The sequence below is a fragment of the Musa acuminata genome, chromosome BXJ3-3 (genome assembly GCF_036884655.1).
Source record: "Musa acuminata AAA Group cultivar baxijiao chromosome BXJ3-3, Cavendish_Baxijiao_AAA, whole genome shotgun sequence".
Lineage (NCBI taxonomy): Eukaryota > Viridiplantae > Streptophyta > Magnoliopsida > Zingiberales > Musaceae > Musa > Musa acuminata.
Genome location: NC_088351.1, coordinates 39,947,752 through 39,965,964, shown reverse-complemented (window position 1 = coordinate 39,965,964; position 18,213 = coordinate 39,947,752). Strand labels below are relative to the sequence as shown.

At 47.7% G+C, this 18,213-nt stretch overlaps 4 protein-coding genes across 4 annotated transcripts; 2 read left to right on the top strand and 2 right to left on the bottom strand.

Annotated features, from left to right (window-relative positions):
* The first annotated feature begins 154 nt into the window (after nt 1-154).
* On the top strand, nt 155-1,275 carry LOC103979683 (signaling peptide TAXIMIN 1-like). Its single transcript, XM_009395857.3, has 2 exons — nt 155-477; nt 600-1,275. Exons 1-2 carry the CDS (start codon nt 377-379, stop codon nt 721-723), a joined length of 225 nt encoding a protein of 74 aa, XP_009394132.2. The 5' UTR covers nt 155-376; the 3' UTR covers nt 724-1,275.
* An 868-nt stretch (nt 1,276-2,143) lies between these two features.
* On the bottom strand, nt 2,144-5,085 carry LOC135634009 (protein trichome birefringence-like 38). Its single transcript, XM_065144118.1, has 5 exons — nt 4,695-5,085; nt 4,428-4,599; nt 2,978-3,153; nt 2,709-2,867; nt 2,144-2,624 (listed from the first exon to the last, which is right to left on the bottom strand). The coding sequence occupies exons 1-5, from the start codon at nt 5,015-5,017 to the stop codon at nt 2,333-2,335; spliced, it is 1,122 nt and encodes a 373-aa protein (XP_065000190.1). The 5' UTR covers nt 5,018-5,085; the 3' UTR covers nt 2,144-2,332.
* A 2,659-nt stretch (nt 5,086-7,744) lies between these two features.
* Nucleotides 7,745-10,218, bottom strand: LOC135632464 (U-box domain-containing protein 2-like). Its single transcript, XM_065141065.1, has 2 exons — nt 9,618-10,218; nt 7,745-8,648 (listed from the first exon to the last, which is right to left on the bottom strand). The coding sequence occupies exons 1-2, from the start codon at nt 9,872-9,874 to the stop codon at nt 7,808-7,810; spliced, it is 1,098 nt and encodes a 365-aa protein (XP_064997137.1). The 5' UTR covers nt 9,875-10,218; the 3' UTR covers nt 7,745-7,807.
* Nucleotides 10,219-11,893: 1,675 nt separating this feature from the next.
* On the top strand, nt 11,894-16,577 carry LOC135634051 (ketol-acid reductoisomerase, chloroplastic-like). The gene is made up of 10 exons (XM_065144192.1): nt 11,894-12,886; nt 13,011-13,103; nt 13,263-13,328; nt 14,105-14,245; nt 14,672-14,899; nt 14,978-15,095; nt 15,170-15,309; nt 15,371-15,538; nt 15,636-15,791; nt 15,890-16,577. Exons 1-10 carry the CDS (start codon nt 12,599-12,601, stop codon nt 16,256-16,258), a joined length of 1,767 nt encoding a protein of 588 aa, XP_065000264.1. The 5' UTR covers nt 11,894-12,598; the 3' UTR covers nt 16,259-16,577.
* The last annotated feature ends 1,636 nt before the right edge of the window (nt 16,578-18,213 follow it).

The following is an 18,213-nucleotide window of genomic DNA, read 5'->3' as shown; positions in this document are numbered from 1 at the left end:
ATATATATATATATATATATATATATATATATATATATATATATATATATATATATAAGGCTGAAACTATTGTGTCTAATAATAATATATGTCTAAACTAATGATGTCGTTTCGTGTCTCAGTAACATCGTTTATGGTTCTGTTTCTTCTGTTCCTTCCTCGCTCCCTCGTCGTCCGCTCGTTGCGCCTTTTCCTTCTTCCCACTCGCCACTGTCTTCTCCCTCCCACTTCCTCGTTTCGCCCCCATCTCCAATTCCCAACCCCCCTCCGATCTTTCCTGGTAATCGAACGAACAGGAGATCATTCGTTTCGTGGTGGGAGTTAGAAGTAGAAAGGAGTAGGAATAGAAGGGCGGGAGAGAGGCGGAAGAAGCAAGATGTGCTGCGAGTGCCGACCGCTCGGGTGGCTGCTGGGCCTTCCCTTCGCTTTGCTCTCCCTTCTCGTCTCCATCGTCGGCGCCGCCATCTGGATCGTCGGGTACGTCGACAGCCTATATCCCTTTCTTCTTCTTCTTCTCATTCTTCGTTTCAGATTTTGAATTGATGGGGTTTCCTTTTAATCTTCCTTCTCTAATTGTTTTGGGGGGGCTGCAATTGCAGGCTGCCGGTATCGTGCATCTGCCCGTGCTGCCTGTGCTTGACGATCCTGGTGGAGTTCGCCGTCGAGCTCATCAAGGCGCCGCTCCACGTCATGAGGTGGTTCGCCTCGCAGATCCCCTGTTAGCCCCTCATCCTCTTTAACCACCCATATTCCGAGGGATTTCGCTCGGTGCTGGAACGTCATCTCACCATTTCCGCTTCACATTTGGTTTCTTAGTTTATGCGGTGATTCTTATCTTCCATCGTTGTGCATCCACTGCCGATTCATACTGTTTGGATTCCGGATGATGTTATGGATCAGATGGATGAAAAGATGGAGGGTGGAGTTGGGAGTCTAGGAAGCATGCAGTGTTTGTTGCCCATGATGTCCATGGATCGTATCGAGGAACAATCCATGCATTTCCATCACAACCCAACTAGCGTCGGACTTCCATCTCTCATATTTCAAATCATCACTTAATATTTCAGTCAAGTATCCCGTTCTTAAAGCATGTTATGGTGAAATATTACGATTAGATGGTTCGTTCGTTCGTTCGTTCGTGGGTTAATGAAATTTATATTGTTTAGGAGGAATGAAGTATCAAAGAAATATTCTGATTTAGAGACGCTCTCTTGAATACAAATTCTAAAAATAATAATAATAATATTTGAATTTCCATTTAGAGAAAGCTACAGAGACGACACAATGCGTGACCAAAACCTCAGTTAACGTAATTAAAGGACCCAATTTTTATGAATCCGAAGCATACGGACGGACGGACGGACGGACGGCCGGCCGTCTTTGATGCCTCGATCCAGGCTGCATGCTGTGCAAATTAGGGTCCCATCAACCAACCCTAACTAACTCACCTAATTACTCGGAACGTGGTGGGCCTTGTCGATCCAAGAAATGAACGTTCTTTTCCCTACTCTAAACCCATCACTAGCATTCACGATGTTTGGAGCATCGGAGGGCAAAACTTGTGCGCTCACATGCACATTGTAAACCAAACCCCTACATCCTTTCGATCACGAATCTGGACGACATCGACCGTGCCTCTCCAGCGCATGCCTCTCTGTGCTTCAAGGGGCGACACGAGAGGGCGTGAAGCCATGTCTCTCCACGTACATCTTGCCGCCATGGCACCTGTCTTCCTCCTCGGTTTCTTGGGCGTGTGCGCTGAGGGACTGCATCGCGCACTTGTCTAAGGAGCGTCGAGACGGAGTCGCCCATGGTTTAACTGCGGTGCAGCGTGTGGGACGACGTCTTTGTGAAGGATTCTTGTTTTCCTCCTCTTTGCTTATTGAGGGCCTCGCTTTACCGTCCGCTTGGTCACTCGTTCACAACCGGTGAGCGACGCAAATCCACAAGCTGCCAAGGAAAAGCGTGTTATTGCTTTCATAGGGGATGGAAGTTTCCAGGTACATTCGGAGTGCTTACCCGATCGAATTATCTGATTTAAGTGTTCGATGCAAGAAATGGTTACCGAACTAGATTTTGCATTTAGATCATAATTTTTGTTTGAGATCTCTGCAAACCATTTAGAGTTGTCAGTACGTAGCTCTGATGAAACGAAAGTTTATTACAATGGCCAACGGATTGAGGCTGGCTTCTTTGAAATCGTAGTTTGAGCAGGACAGGACATTATTGTGATCGATGACCGATACATGAAGAGATGCCGGGAATGCTACTCGCTTACTGGTTACCAGTTGCGAGCTTTGGTTGGTGGTTCTTTCACCGAGTCCGGATTCCATCAAACAAGTGCTGCGTACAGGATCTGATTCCAGGTATCGGGAAGGCCGGCGAGGCACCAGTGGCTGCAGTCCATGCCCGAGTGATCTCCGCTGTAAGCGGATGGATGCGCGTCCTTTCTGAGCTGGGAGAGCAAGGTTATGTCGAGCAGATAGACCGGCTTCGACATGGCCCCGAGGACGCTGTTGACGATGCCTTGAGCTGGAAGTGGACCGCCTGGGTACGTCGATCCAGCGACCGGTTGCGTCTGTTTGTTACAGTTCTTTGTATTCTGCTCTCCCCAGTCGGCTCCTCTGATTCCATGATCAAGAGAAGAACCCAGTCAGATCAGATGAAGGAGAACAGAGGTGAGTGGTTTGTGATGTTGCAGAGCTTACTGGTAATGGGTTGGGGAGATGCCTTGGAAGAAGATTTTGGTGGCAGCCGGGTCGATGTTGGAGTCCACCCACTTGGCCCACGTCGTCAGCCCCTTGTTGAAGGCCACCAATCGATCCATGTCTCTGTACACCTGATCTCCATCCTGTACGTAGTCCCATCTGCGCCAGCCCACAAGATTGCTGTGGTTAGACGGAGAGGAGAGGAGAGGTTTTGCATTGTGGTATCAACAAGGACAGAGACAGAGACAGAGACAGGGCGGATCTCACACGGTTGGCTGCTTCCCTTGTGAGTCCACCAATGCCAAGTGTTGAAGACCAAGACGTCGACGCCCAGCCACGCGGAACCGGACTGGATGGAGTCAAGCTTGAGGACGCGTCCGATGGGTTCGCTCACTATGTCCACCAGATAGGTGGTGTGGTAGAGCATCACCGACACGCCATAGTCCTGCAAGCAATATGGCATCGCGTTAGCTGTGGCCGAGCTCATCTCCTCCTTGTTTCTTCCCGTTCTTGTGCCCGCTTCGCTGACTAGCATCCAAGATGAATTCCGTCGGATTAGGTAAGCAACACACAGCAGAGAGGTTTAGTCTGAGGAATTCCGTCGGATTTCGCATTTCTAATATCATTTGTCTTTTTAGGTGGTCCGGCAGAGGCGCTGTTAGGAATGAGAGTCCGTGACACAGGAGGGAGGGGCCGGGGGAGGCCCTCACATGGTGCATGTTTTGTTGTTGCATGGCCTGACCATTGACAGTCACATGACCTCTTTCTGGCTAATCCCAGGGAGGAAAATGCTCTCGGGCTCCCAACTTTATTACATGGATAACACCAAGAATCTTTTGGTACCGAATTGCACGAGGAAAACAAAAGGAAAGTTTCAGTAAGGGGGAAGAAGTTGGGCAAAGACGGCAAGCAAACGGAAGGAAGATGAGAAAGGAAGAGTTTTTATCTTGCTTCGAACCGACTTCGCCACCTCGACCTCTTCTTGTCTTGCTCTCATCGAATCATCACCCTCAACGAAACACAACATTTGAGGAGTTATCTTTTGAGTTCATATTTCCGAATCTAACGTATTGTATTGACAGGATTGTGGGAGAGTCGTGTGTAGGTCTATTGAGACACTGAACCCGTGACCGCAGCATGTTGGGAGCCATCTGAAACTTACTGTAAAGTCTATTAATTTGATGCATTGCATAAAAGAATAATATAGCCTTTGTAACCTTGTTGAAGATGACAGAATAAAAAACACTTTTAAAGAAGAGCTAATCGAAGAAATCGACAAAAGAATAATATAGCCTTGTAACCAAGATGACAGAATAAAAAACACTTTTAAAGAAGAGCTAATCGAAGAAATCGACGGGGGTGGGCGGCGGTGTTTGGCCGTTGGCCATCATCGCTACATGAGCTCAGGACAGGTGCAATGGGGAGAAGATAGACTGGAGATGGGCAGTGCGGTGAACTGCTCTGCTGTCTTCCATGATTAGCGTTTGCTGCTACTTGGCCATTAAACAAATGAGAAATTGGGCACGACATGTGCTGGTGGTTGTGACGTTTGATACGTCCATGTCCGCAAACAAAAAGAACAGACAAAAGCCATCTGAGGAGGGCGACCAAAATGAAAACTGTGGGTGCTTGTGTCATGATTGGTGTCTTGTGGAATTCAGGGAACGAAGGATACGAGGGATGGAAAACGAAGAAGAAGAAGAAGATGACGATGAGCACCTCAAATGTTATGGTGGACAGAGGGGTCTTCCTGGTGTAGGTTGTCTTGGCGTTGGGCACGGCGGCACGAAGCATGCAGCCGAGCGACTCCCACTGGTTGAGGCTGATGGAATCGCCCACGAACATTATCTTCTTGCCTTTCAGCCTCCCCAGCATATCCTGCCCATTGAACCTTCACAACAGAACACCCATTCGCTTCAGAGTCTTAACATTAGAGACGAACTCTGTCGATGCAAGCGACAGCCGAAACACGAGAGAGGAGGCGACCTCGGGAGTTCGCAGGCGTCGGGCTTCCACCGGTACTTGAGGTATTCCTTGTCCGGCCGGCCGTAGCGCTGGCAGTCGAACTCTGCCTCCAGGAAGGGGCAGGTGGAGGAGTCGTAGAGTGGGTAGGAGTCGTCGTAGACCCAGCTCCCCTGGAACATGTTGCAGCTGATACCGTTCGCTCGCTCCCTCCTCCTGGCCGACGTGCCATTGCCGCGGTGGTGCTTGTGACGGAAGCTCTCCGTCGTCATGCCATGCAAGGAGGCAATCAGAACCGAGAGCAACGCGCAGCGGAGCCCAAAGCTCCATTGAGTTTTGGATCCCATCACAAACAGGAGGAAGAAGACGAAATGATGAGAGGGAGGGAGAGATGAGGCTTTAAGTACGTCTGTCTATGGAGCTTTTATATATATATATATATGCGTGTATCCGTATATGAAGCCAATGTAAGAGAGGATAGAAGTCGAACATATGAAAATGCAGCATAGTATTTGCCTCCCGATGAACACTATAGTGATTATTGATGCAGTGAAAGGGTAGGGGAATCGAAGGAGAATAATCAACTGATGTGACGCTTGGCACAAGAATCTTGATAAGTATTACATCAACGTCAATCTCTTTCATCTCTTGCCTTCTTGCTACTGTCGGCAGACGTGTTCTTACCGTCACTTTTAGCCGTATCTTTTGCATGCCACCAGCTGCTTCCTGATTGATGATCGATGGAGAAGACGAAATTTAATCCAAACGCAAGAAACAGTCAGTGACTTCCTTGGGAAAACACTCGTCTTTTTTCTTTCTTTTTGAGAAGAGAGTGGTCCAATGATGTTGCTTGTTGACTATTATTAATGGCTTCCACTCTGCATTAAGATTTCATAAAGCCTACTCATGCACCGGAAAGGCTGTTCTTTAATCACCTGGAAAGCCTGAGGACCAGCGGAATAACAAGTGGTTTTGGCTGAGTTATGAGCATTAACTTTGACTTCTTTCCAACTTTTGATGTCCGTGGAGAAGGAAGGGATAAGGGACTCGCCTATCTTTTGCAGTGAGCACTTGGGGCATCCACCTCTATCCAAGTCAGATCTTTCTGAAGCAGCACAGTTTGGTGCTTCACCAACCATGCGCAATTTTCTCATCTTTCTGCATCACCCCAGTTTGGTGCTTCGCCAACCATGCTTAATTGGTAGCCTCGTACCCCGCTTGGACATGTCAACATCGCACCGGGCCACGATAGATATCTTTAGTCTCCACGCTATTCTTTGCTTGCTTCCTTCCTTGCGTTTCACCTCTTGGGACCTTTAATGATTCAAGCTCAACAATGGCTGGGAAATCTAACCTACCCCAAGTTTATTGTGCACGGTGTTTGATGCCCAAGATTCACAGTTCCTGAATCTTTCTTGTATGCTATACGTCTTCGAGAGTTCGATGGTAGATTCTCCTGGTTAGTTAATAACTCGAGAATGCAGCGAGTCAATCACGGGAGCAGATGTCAGGGGAGATGGCATCAACGAAGCTCCAGCCATGCGGCCGGGTCAAATCAGTGGAACGAGATTTGCTGCGAAATGGGGCCTTGTCGCACTCTGTAGTTCTTCTACCTTGGAACACATCATGTCTCTAACGCCTCGACGTCCTAATCTTTCTTCTTTTCTAGTCACATGTATCGAGCTCTTCTCTTCATCTTTATCCCCACCAGGTGACTAAATGGACATGGAAATTTGGAAGAGACTAGACCACCCTGTGTTCTCACAGTTCTTGCATTCATGATCGATCATGTCTGACGAAGACTTGCGACCTTCCACGTTCGGTATTAAACTCATACGAACGATTGCCTGTCATGAAAATGATGCAGCACCAGCTCTCTCTCTCTCTGGTGTTCTGCTGCTGTGTCTTCGAAAGCCCTCTTAGAATCCATTTGAATGTTCGGTAAGAATGCCCTGTAGATCGAATAATTGTGAGTGACGAAGCTTCAAGCGCTCGTTTTTTGGCCAAAAAAAATTGCTCCTTTGAGGCGCAGAGCCTTTCGTTGCGGGGTCGTTGTTTGCTTGTGTGTGTTTATTGGCGATGCTGCTCATCATGGCACGAGATGAAAGAGTGCGACGACAACAGTGACCCCAACGCAGTCATGGATCGAATTGGAGTAGGCTCAGTGAGCTGGCTGTGGCGCACCGAATCCTCCCCTCCCCACCCCACCCCACCCCACCCACCGTGCTGCGTGCATGAGATGGAAGAAGATCAACAGGCCACATGTGTGGGTGGCAAGGTTAGATGCTGGTTGTTGTCGTGCTGGGCATGCAAGTGGTGCCGTATCCGGTGGGTGGAGTAGCGTCTGGAATCATGCTGGTTTCAACTGGCACGGGCTTATGGATGGGTGATGACAGCCATTGGTGGCAGAAAGTGAGCAGTTGTAGGAGACGGCAATCAATGGCTTTTGGACCCTGCTTCGATTGAGCCGCGTAGGGCCGCGAGCGACGAGGAGGCGAAGGTGACGGCGGAGCCCACGCGGCGTCCGAGAGAAGCAAGCCTTTCGGCCGCAACGTTCATCGGTAGGAAACGAAGGATGAGGACTCGCTATCAGGACCAGGGATGGAGTTCAAATACTACGGCTAAAGGCCCACTGAACCCAAGTAAAGCATTGCCTACTACTCCTGTCAGACATGTAAACGAAACCTCAACTTGATCTCAACTCGGCTGTTGGAGTTGGGACGATTAGCATCTCCAAGTATTTGCTTATATTCTGGCAAACATACGATGGATTGATGAAGTTATACTTCTCCGGCACTAGTCATATATAATTCATCGAAGATTGGAGATCTGAGCTTTTGAGGGTGGCGACACTCCATCATATACAACCAGAATGTCACCGTGGGAAATTATTTCTTTCAGTTTATCATCCTCCAGCATGCATGTCAACAACTGTGTGTGAGAGTTTGCGCCGGTGCTCATGTAGCTGCAACCCAAGAAGAGAGACGAGTGCAGGTTTCTTGGACCAACCTGCGTCATCCGCAACGCACGGGAAAACGCCAACCACCATGCTCCAAAAACAGAGGATAAGGGCATTAGAATATCTTATCAACAGTTGACTTAAGATTTAGATTTGGAAGCTTGGGTTGACCACAACGTCAGTAAGGCAAGCTCTTGGAGCTGGAGGTGGCAGCCAAACTCTTGAAGCAAGAAAAATCCTCGGATGCACGAGCTCTCCTTATGATGGCTTGCATGTTCTTGTCAAGACTCTGCTTCACCATCGTATTCACAGCCCTTTTGCCCTCTCTTATCTGCTGTCTACCATCTGAGAGGTGATCTGGTCGAGGCCCAGAATGGCCTCCGGTTCTTGCACGCCCCTCCTCTTTGAACCACTGCAACATCTTGATCGCTCTCTTCCGTGCGAGGGGACTCCCCATCAGCGCCACTTCCAGAAGCAGAGGCACTATTCCCAGCTCCGCCATCTTCTTCCTCTGGACCTTGCTCCGGTGCGCAAGGGCCATCAGTACGTAGGCGGCGAGCTCTTGGCATTTGGGCTCCTCCTCCCACGCCATGATCTCCATCAGAGCTTCTGGGACCATCGCGTCCTCCTCCACTGCTTTCTTCCCCGTTTCGCACAGCATCAAGTTCCCGAGAGTCGCCAAGGCGCCCTCCGCCACGCTTCTCATCTTCTGCGACGACTTGAGCAGAACATGCACCGCGCCACCGGAAACGACGGCTCTAACATTGTCGAGCTTGGTGGAGAGGTTGTATAGCGCGGCCACGCACGTTAGCTTCATCTCATCGGACGTTTCGGTGGCGTCCAGGATTCGGATGAGGCAAGGCAACATGGGGCTGGGGTTGATCGGGAAAGTTGTTTTTGCGAGGAAGGAGAGGGATAAGAGGAGGGCTGTCAAGTGCTGGTTCTTCGGAAGGTCCTCGGTGTTCATGAGCTGCGGCAATCGGAGGAGGAGACCTGCCTCCACGGTGAGCGCCTTGTTCCTGGAACATGCAGGATATGGATCAAGATCGATGATAAACAAGTGACGGACAGAATGCTGTGAATGTTATGAGCAGCCCAAGCTGCAAGATATCCGTCGAGACCTTCCAAAACTGGTCAACGGAATAGTTCGGTAAGATGCGCAGAGGTGCAGCTTTGACTTGGACCGGACAGATAAGGGAAGCCTCGTGACTAAGACAGGTCAGCGTTGACAAAAAAGTAGGAAAGCGACAAAATTGGGACCCACTTGGGGTTGACAATTGCGGGTTCAAAACGGATGCCGGCTTCTGCTCCTGCACCTACCTACGGGACCACGACTTAAGCCACGAAGATAATGGCGAACATTTACTTCCCGACTTCGGTTACGAACGTACTACGTTGACATAAGAAAACGTTTACTTTATGATGTTGTCTCCTTGAGATTATTCCATTTAGTTTCTTTAAATCTGCACTTAAAAGGAATCTGCCGGTGTGAGTAACGCAAAGTAGACATCAACAGTGCGAGAGTGGTCGTCGTAGTCATGCAACGCAAAGCAGCTCTGGTGAAGCATTAACGCTGGAAGAAACAGGATCAGAGACGGAGGGTCTGCAACATGAAAACAGAGGAGGACATCTAATACATATCTTCTGCCTCTTCCTAATTGTTCCTGTTGCTCGGATCAATACTCGTAATCAAATCGGGTTCTATTCGATCATTAGCTAATTCGACCTAATCATGAGGAAGAACTGATGAGAAGGATAATTCATGGTGGGAATCGATACTTGGTGGCGGACTCTTACACGAGCGAAGCAAGAAACTATTAGCGGGGGCGAAGCAGAGTACTGGCGTCTAAGACTTGGCGATGGTGGGGTGGAATCTATCATTATTAATCGTGCCTCCATCTCTGATGGGTAGTTCTATCGTCGAACAGCATAACAATTCCAAGAACACAAGAAACAAGGAATATAATAGGTGTTCGTGTGCTACTCACTTGAAAGTGCCGTGGGCTAGTTCGACGAGCGTTTCGACTACAAGCTGCCGGCGACGATCGTCCTGCGCCTGGAGGAGCATGGAAACCAACGGCGGTATGACCCCGAGTGCCGCCAACAAGCGCTTGCTACGGGGATCGCTCGCTGCCAACCTCTTGATCTCCGCAACCGCTGTCACCTTCACGTCGTCGCACTCTCCAAAGTGCAGCTGCTTCACCGCCCTTTGCATGGCCACCACCCCATCCTTACCGCCTTCCATCGCTGCCCTCAAAAGCTGGTATGAGCGGAGGCAGACGGGGAGACTTGGCCTTGTCGAAATTGGTTGCTAAAGAGGAGCAGGTGGTGGAGCAAGCAAGTCAAAGATGCGAGCCAAGAAGCGAAGCGGCAGAAACGTCGTCTTCTTATCGTCGTTTCCGTTGAAGGAATGAGGCGCGCCAAACCCAATATGTCTATCTACGGTTCGTCACAGCTTTTCCAAATCTAAGATGGATATACGGTAGCTAGCAAAAGACTAATCCAAAAGGAGACAAGAGAGATGATAGTCTGGCATGGGGGAAGAAGCAATGGCGATAACGAGGAAGACAAAGGAGCAAGAACAGGTTGCCGAACATGTTGACTCTGGCAGCCACCGAGAGTATTTATCCAGCGATCGATTGGTGAGGCTGTACGCACCGGCAAATATTTGTCATGTTAGGCTACCAAACAGAGGTGCATTGTGGGGTTGGATTTGGTTGATTGGAGATCGGAACACGATGGTCGTCGCGTGGGCGATCACCACCATAACAACACGCACCAAGAGATGGAGATTCCTCTCGTTGACTCACGTGTTCGGCGAACACTGCTGCTTTCGTTGAACTCACAAAAGCTTTATTTTTCCTCTCTCTCTCTTTCTCTCTCTCTCTCTTCAATCATCATCGACGTCGGTCGTCCATCGAAAATAGCCGAAATAATACAAACATTAATGTCGTTGTTCGTCCATGACACGTACTCGGAAGAAGACGCCAACGCGAAGAACAGCATCAGAAGGCGGGGATCAAATGGTGTCCTAATGGCGCACCATGGAACATCGTTTCGTTGCTACCCTCCCTCGGATTCCATTTGATCTACGGCGGCATACCTAATATAACACGAGATCCATCAGCACATCATTAGCCGCCGCCCCCTCCCCACTGCATCGATGGACGGTCCATTTAGAAATCCTCAGTCCGGCCTTGACGAAGCTCGCGATTCAGAACCACGAGTTGGGCCACCGCATGGGCATCACTTTCATCGATCGGATAACGCTCGATGACCACCGAAGCATTATTGGTGTGGCCCAAATCGACCATGGACACGACTCTCAGATCAACATCCATTCGAGTGTTGGGCACCACATAGGAAAGTTGTGAATCCATGACTTCTGATTTGGGTTCCACGTCAACTCACTTAGTCCCGTGATGCACGTTCCGAAATGGTACAAAGAAGAACTCTCGATTGCATCGGAAAAAACAAAAAAAGATTTCTCTTTTTTTTATTTTCTTTTGTTCAATCATCGGCAAATTGTATTTATCTTCTTTTGTTTTTTGGGAGGGGGAGGGGGGGACATTTAGACTAATTTTAAACTATAATCTATCTGAATCTCTGTTTGAAGTTTTTGGAGAAGTGAGATATCAAATATTTGATAATTATCTAGTACTGATAGTCATCCTTTACATCGTGGTAGAGCGAGCTGGCACAGCTTAGTTCAATCCCGAGTGGTGCGTAGATCATCGACGTCGGCATTTGGTCGACGAGGACTGTAGTCTGACGGGGCCGGGTTTGGGCTTTGTAACCCAAGCTGAAAGATCGCTTGGGATTGCAACTAGGGGACATGTCGATGACACACACTTCTGATGCTAAAAAGCTTGATAAATAGCAGAATGCCTGTATCACACTACCCAGGAAGCTTAATCCATCGTACTATCATGCCCCCCAAGATGATACTAAGGATATCAATCTTGGATCGATGTAAATAATGGTTTACAAACGAGAGACGTAGGGCAAGAGCAAATCCCTGCTATTGTTACGATTGCTGTGAGGGCACAGACGTTCCATTTGTTTTCCTTAAGTCCGTCCTTCGTTCTCCTTAAGTCCATCGATTGTTGACAGATCAGCGAAGCTTCGCTTTTCTCGAGAGCGGAGTTGGTCGTTGGCCAAAGGCTAGAGCAATCGGCAGTTTCGCTCTTCTCACAGCTCTGATACGTCTCTACCCCTTTTTGCCTTGGTCTTCTTTATGTCGTTTTTGCCCGACACGTCGCTACTCCATGGAGCTGCCAACGAACAGAGCGCCTAGTCCTGGCCGCCGGAGACGCCGATACCACATCCAAACCAGGTCTTTATCGTACCACCTCTCGACCAGCGCACACAACTTTCAACCGCGCAACTACGGCTTTCCCAGGACTAGTTACAGGTGCATCTTAAGGAACGTGAGCTCCTGGCGGTCGTCGGCCCGAGCTGCGCTGGAAAGACCACACGGCTGTCTCGTGCCAATGAAAACATACCCAGCTACTGGATCTTCATGCACCACCCGACCTCGTTCGAGTATCCTTTCGAGGCTTTGGTTCTGAACGAGTTCGGCGGGCAAGGGGATGTGCACTTGATGGAAGGATGCTCCTGAGGCGGCAGGGTGTAGAGGAGTTCCAAAGGTGGAGTCATGTAGGGATGATGCTTCCGTTCGTGTGTGGGGTACAGGATCCTCTGCTTCCTTGTTCTCTGGTGTAGATGTTACAGGTTGAGAAGATAGCCTCTTCCTCCTCCTCCTCTCGGCTTCTGCTTCTTTTGGCAATGGGTTGAACTATGGAACGGAGCTATGATCGCAAAATAACATCTTTACGGGGCGTGTTTATGTGAAAGTTAATTAACTCCAGGGGTGTAATTATAAAAACGAGTGTCAGGTATTTGAAGAGGGCGTTCGAAGAAACCCCAAGTCGCTGGGTGTTGCGCTTTCCTCTGTTTCTTTCCATCTATGGCGGCGGCTCAACCCTTCACCCCTTCCGCCTCACTCTCCACGGCCTTGAAGCCGGCGGCACCAAGAACTTTAGGTTTTGGGTCTTTCTTCTCGTTCGCCAAGTCCCCTAGCCATCTCCTCCGCCGGATACACACCCATGCCGCGCCCGGTGGTCGAGTAGTCGGCGCTGCCCTTGCAGCTCGGATGGTCTCTTCCCTGCCTTCCATCGGTGGGTCTGTCACCTCTCTCGACTTCGAGAGCTCGGTGTTCAAGAAAGAGAAGGTCAACCTTGCCGGCCACGATGAGGTCTTTCACCCGTATCCACCCCGATTTCATTTTCCTTTGTCGCCCCGGTCTCTTCATACTTTTGTTCCTTTTTTCGGGTGGATGGGGGCTTTGACCTTCTTTTGGGCTCTTGTGTTGCTTACAGTATATTGTTAGAGGTGGAAGAGATCTGTTCCATTTGTTGCCGGACGCGTTCAAGGGGATCAAGCAAATTGGTGTGATCGGGTGGGGGTCTCAGGTGCAATAGCCCTATTTTAGCACCACCTTTTTTCTTTCGTAGATGCAAAGACGAGTTCTTCCCTATGTCTCCTTCCTTTCGGTTTCACTAGTCCCCCCGTGTTCACCTCATAGTTCACTCGTTTGTGTATCTAACACCAAGGTCTTTCTTGTTCTGTAGGGTCCAGCCCAGGCACAGAATTTGAGGGATTCACTTGCCGCGGCGAATTCAGATATCGTGGTCAAGGTGATGCTGCTTTTAAGTTTCATTTTTCTTTTCGTGTTTATCATTGCTTTTGAGGTGAGATCTTTCATGGTCACCTTGGAAGATCCAACTTATACGTACCCAAAAGTACCCTTATGGACTGCCTATATAAATATGATGTGTTTGTTCAAGATGTTAGAGTTTACGTATCCAAAACACTTAATGAACTACCGACAAGATAACGAGGATGTCTTTTAAAACTCTGTGGCGGTCGACTTTTAGAAATTTTGGCTTTCTAATTTTGATTTTTCACCTGCAAAAAAGTATAAAATGAGGACTCCAAAAAATGACTTCCCTTTATATATTATAAACCTACTATCAGCTTCCTGTCATCTTTGCCTAAAAATGGTTTCCTTATAGTCATTTAGTAAGATTTGTTGTGCTGATCTGTTCACGTCAGTCTTTTTAGTTGTATGGAACCTTTTATCTTCTCCTGGCTTTTTAACCTGCATGATTGTTTTGAAACCCCAACATCGACAAGGTTGCCATGTGGGAGGACAGACAGACAGATTAAATATTTTCTCTTCCAGCAGATTCCGTTTACATGGTTCTTTGATCTATTGGTCTGTTCGATGTTTTATTCCCCTCAATTATATATTTATTGGATCATCAATATCTCTTCTGTTCTGTACAAGTTGCTCTTTTTCTGTATACCAGCTGTTGTACAACTAAGAAACTGTGGCGTTGAAACCATCCTTCAATTATTCTAGTGTTCTGTGCTTGTGTATCCTTAAGCATTGTGATTTGCACACCTGCAGATTGGCCTAAGAAAAGGTTCTCGATCTTTTGATGAAGCACGCGCTGCTGGATTCACTGAAGAAAATGGAACTTTGGGTGATATCTGGGAAACAGTTTCTGGCAGTGATCTTTTATTGTTGTTGATTTCCGATGCTGCACAGGTTAGCTGTTGAACATATAGAATCTGCAGTCAAGAGGATTCAATTTATGTGCTGGTTTGCATGGTTTGGCAGATTTCCAACTCGTATAGCTTAAAAACTTCATTATAGTGATCATGGAAATATGTAAACAAATAACGCTTACAAAACATCAGGAAAATAGCCCTATCAAACTTGTAACAAAAGAGGTTTATTTGAGACATTAAACGACACAGTAGGTAATTGAAAGTTGATCTCCATTATTTGCACTGTCTGCATTTTGTCTTTAAGTATTTGGTTTGGATTTAATGTTGACCAGCATGCTTATTTTATTTTGCCAGTTTCCTTAGTGTTAATATCAATACGAGCTTTTGTAGGTCAGCGTGTTGGCAAAATGTCTTGCTAATTTACCATAATTTAACAACACCATTTTGCATCTTAATACTCCAGGCGGACAACTCTGAGAAGGTATTCTCTCACATGAAGCCAAACAGCATCCTGGGCCTCTCCCATGGCTTTCTTCTTGGACATTTGCAAACACTTGGTCTTGATTTTCCCAAACACATTAGTGTGATTGCTGTATGCCCCAAGGGAATGGGTCCTTCTGTTAGAAGGTTGTATGTCCAAGGGAAAGAGATAAATGGTGCAGGGATCAATTCTAGTTTTGCTGTACACCAGGTACCTTCATGACCTAGAACTTTGTTTCATGAACTAATATCTGCAATGTCGATACACAGTTGCTTTCTATGTCAACAGGACATTGATGGCAGGGCTGCAGATGTTGCTCTGGGATGGTCGGTCGCTCTAGGATCACCTTTCACCTTTGCTACCACATTAGAGCAGGAATATAAGAGTGACATTTTTGGAGAGCGCGGTTAGTCTGTTTGCCTGGTACAGTGTTGCTTTTCAACTTCAGTCAGTTGTATAATTTAGTTTGATTGGTTGCAGGTATTTTACTCGGCGCTGTGCATGGAATTGTGGAGTCATTGTTCAGAAGATACACTGAGAACGGAATGAGCGAAGAACTGGCTTACAAAAACACCGTAGAGTGTATCACGGGGATCATATCAAAGACCATTTCAACAAAGGTAAATGTATCTGTTTTGTGTTTCTTATTCAAGGGATCTTACTCATACAACTGAATTCCAGGGTATGCTTGCTGTGTACGATGCTCTGTCTGAAGAGGGGAAGAAAGAATTTAATGCTGCATATAGTGCATCATACTACCCTTGCATGGATATATTATATGAGTGCTATGAGGATGTTGCATGTGGCAGTGAAATTCGCAGTGTCGTTCTAGCTGGACGACGCTTCTACGTAAGCTCTTAAGCATGGTCTATGCAAATATTATGCTTATTTTCTTTTTCCTACATGAAGTGAAAATGACATGAATGTTGTGCTTATTTTGTGTCAGGAAAAGGAGGGTCTTCCTGCTTTCCCAATGGGTAAAATCGATCAAACACGTATGTGGAAAGTTGGTGAGAAAGTTCGTGCTGTTCGTCCTGAAGGTGATTTGGGGCCTCTGCATCCGTTTACTGCAGGCGTTTATGTAGCTTTGATGATGGCACAGGTATAACATATTGTATTGTTCTTTGTTTGAATCTCGTTCATGTTGCTTAAATTCTGTTCATGTTCCTTGACACCTTTGATGGCATGAACTATGTGCAGATCGAGGTCCTAAGGAAGAAGGGACACTCTTATTCGGAGATCATCAACGAGAGTGTCATAGAGTCTGTTGATTCACTGAACCCTTTCATGCATGCTCGTGGGGTGTCATTTATGGTGGATAACTGTTCCACGACTGCACGTCTGGGATCAAGGAAATGGGCTCCACGGTTTGATTACATCCTCACGCAGCAGGCTTTTGTTGGTGTCGATAAAAAGAGCCCCGTTAATCAAGACCTCCTCAGCAACTTCTTGTCTGATCCAGTTCATGGTGCAATCGAGGTTTGTGCACGGTTGAGGCCAACTGTTGACGTCTCAGTTCCACCCGATGCGGATTTCGTCCGCCCGGAACTGCGGCAAAGTAGCAATTGAGATGTGATAAGTTTTGATACTCGGACCAACAAGTAAGTGTTTGTTTGAGAGGTTAAACTCAAGGAAGGCTTCCTAAAGATGCAGTTCCATCAAGCCTCTGGAGAAATTAGGCTGCCGATTATGTAGCTGGTAGTGAAGCGTTGTGGCGTTTGTTTGTAGTTTTGCACGTTGAAGAATATGGTGCTCAACTGAGCATCGTTCGTGTTGTTTTCGTCTTCGTCGTCCGGCAGTAAATTGGTGATTATGTACCCTACTAAGACAGTATTGTTCTCTTTTTTAGATCTTTTTGATGGAATGGAATATTTATTGGTTGACAGCAGCCGATGAAGCTTCGTTTCCCTGCGACCTTGTCGAAGCCCACATGACACTAATGACAGGGCAAGATCGAGTCACGGTGTACCGTACACGCTCAGGTACATACATATCTCATGCTGCTTGTGTGATCCGGGTTGTGTTTGGTCAACGTGTGGTGTTAAGGTACATACATATCAGTGATTGCTTATTCTGAAAGTTGAAGCTTAAAATGTGCTTTAGCTGTAGTTACATGTGGTTTGGTGGCAAAGATGTCGATCGCAAATGACACATGGAAATAGTAGGCAGTAGTAGCAAACCAAAAAGAGGAGCATCGGATGTGGACAGAGAGAGAGTAGGGAATGAGAAGAAAACCAAATCCATGCCCGCAAACACAAACAGCCATTGTGGAACCCGAGCATCCCTTGGCGTGTGAACCGAAGCCACAAAGAAAGTATTGGATCACAAGCGTGCGGTCACAGAAAGAACGAGGGACTTTGATGGACTCAAAAGACCCACTCATGTGCCTTCAATTCTAACTCCATCATCTATTTTCCTACTCGATTCGATGCTTTGAAGCTGTGAGACCGACCGGATGGAGGATATCGTCCGTGTGAGGCCGAAAGAACACCGGCACACTTGACCCATGGTGGATCTCAGACATTCTGCGTCATCTTAGTTGCAGGAGATGACGCCTGTGTTTATGTCCTTCACCAGCCATTCAAATCACTCGAAACCTACTCCCCTACCGACTTCACTGTTGCTCGGCATCGGATAACATATTAACATCACACAAAGAGGGGTCTGCGTGCCCGTCACAAGGGGCAGCACCGGCCTTATTGATTGCTTGCTTGCTTGCGGTCATCCTCTCGTCAGTCAGGCTCGGAGGCGAAGACACCGACCCCAGTACTTACAGCAGCATGTAAGACAAATGGCGTCCGAGTCGGATCCACGAGTGCTGTCGGAGACCGACAACACATGATCACAGCTATCCATCTCATCATCACCATTCTAGGATTCTCCATACGCATGTGACCTCACCGAACGTTTTACGTTCACCCGCTGATCTCCCCCATCATCATTCATGTGAAGACAGAACAGTAGCGAGCATCGTAGTCTAACTCCATTAACAGTAGCGACCGGCACCGCCACTACAGTGCCTGTAGCAGGTATCGTCGATAGGTCCTCGACGTGGAGCTGACATTCGCTTCACGAGCGACGCACGTTAGACATTAATGTAGCGTCTTCCATGGTTGGCGGTCCTCGGGAATTCCTCGGTTTAGGTGATACCAACCCTCCCAATGCAGAAGGGCCTAACCTTCTCCTTCATTTGAATTCCGAAGCTGATGAGCTATGTCCGACGCAGGCACCATCAATACTTGGGACGGTGACTCCTCTCCGAGGCAGATGATCGAGACAGCACTAGTAAATGCACGTGTGCTGACTCGGCGATGAGGTGATCCACTGTCAGCTTTAGACAAATCGTACGTGGTGCAAGCAGTTTGACCGGTGATGAGTTCAGGAAGCAGGTGCTCCTGCACTAGCTTTGCGGTACAAAGAATTCGAAAGGAAGCTGGACTAGTAGACGTTGTGTCCATCTCCCATGGCTCGACGGTAAAGAGTTTGATTTAAAAAGTCAACGAGACCATTTAGTTCGATCCGTG

Excerpts from the sequence above, each read along its gene's own strand:
- LOC135632464 (XM_065141065.1), bottom strand. The coding sequence starts at position 9,874 with ATGGAAGGCGGTAAGGATGGGGTGGTGGCCATGCAAAGGGCGGTGAAG. Across the intron at positions 8,649-9,617 it reads CTAGCCCACGGCACTTTCAA|GAACAAGGCGCTCACCGTGG; the intron begins GTGAGTAGCACA and ends TGCATGTTCCAG.
- LOC135634051 (XM_065144192.1), top strand. The coding sequence starts at position 12,599 with ATGGCGGCGGCTCAACCCTTCACCCCTTCCGCCTCACTCTCCACGGCC. Across the intron at positions 13,329-14,104 it reads ATTCAGATATCGTGGTCAAG|ATTGGCCTAAGAAAAGGTTC; the intron begins GTGATGCTGCTT and ends GCACACCTGCAG. Across the intron at positions 15,539-15,635 it reads TAGCTGGACGACGCTTCTAC|GAAAAGGAGGGTCTTCCTGC; the intron begins GTAAGCTCTTAA and ends ATTTTGTGTCAG.
- LOC135634009 (XM_065144118.1), bottom strand. The coding sequence starts at position 5,017 with ATGGGATCCAAAACTCAATGGAGCTTTGGGCTCCGCTGCGCGTTGCTC. Across the intron at positions 4,600-4,694 it reads GACGCCTGCGAACTCCCGAG|GTTCAATGGGCAGGATATGC; the intron begins GTCGCCTCCTCT and ends TCTGTTGTGAAG. Across the intron at positions 3,154-4,427 it reads TGTCCACCATAACATTTGAG|GACTATGGCGTGTCGGTGAT; the intron begins GTGCTCATCGTC and ends TATTGCTTGCAG.
- LOC103979683 (XM_009395857.3), top strand. The coding sequence starts at position 377 with ATGTGCTGCGAGTGCCGACCGCTCGGGTGGCTGCTGGGCCTTCCCTTC. Across the intron at positions 478-599 it reads GCCGCCATCTGGATCGTCGG|GCTGCCGGTATCGTGCATCT; the intron begins GTACGTCGACAG and ends CTGCAATTGCAG.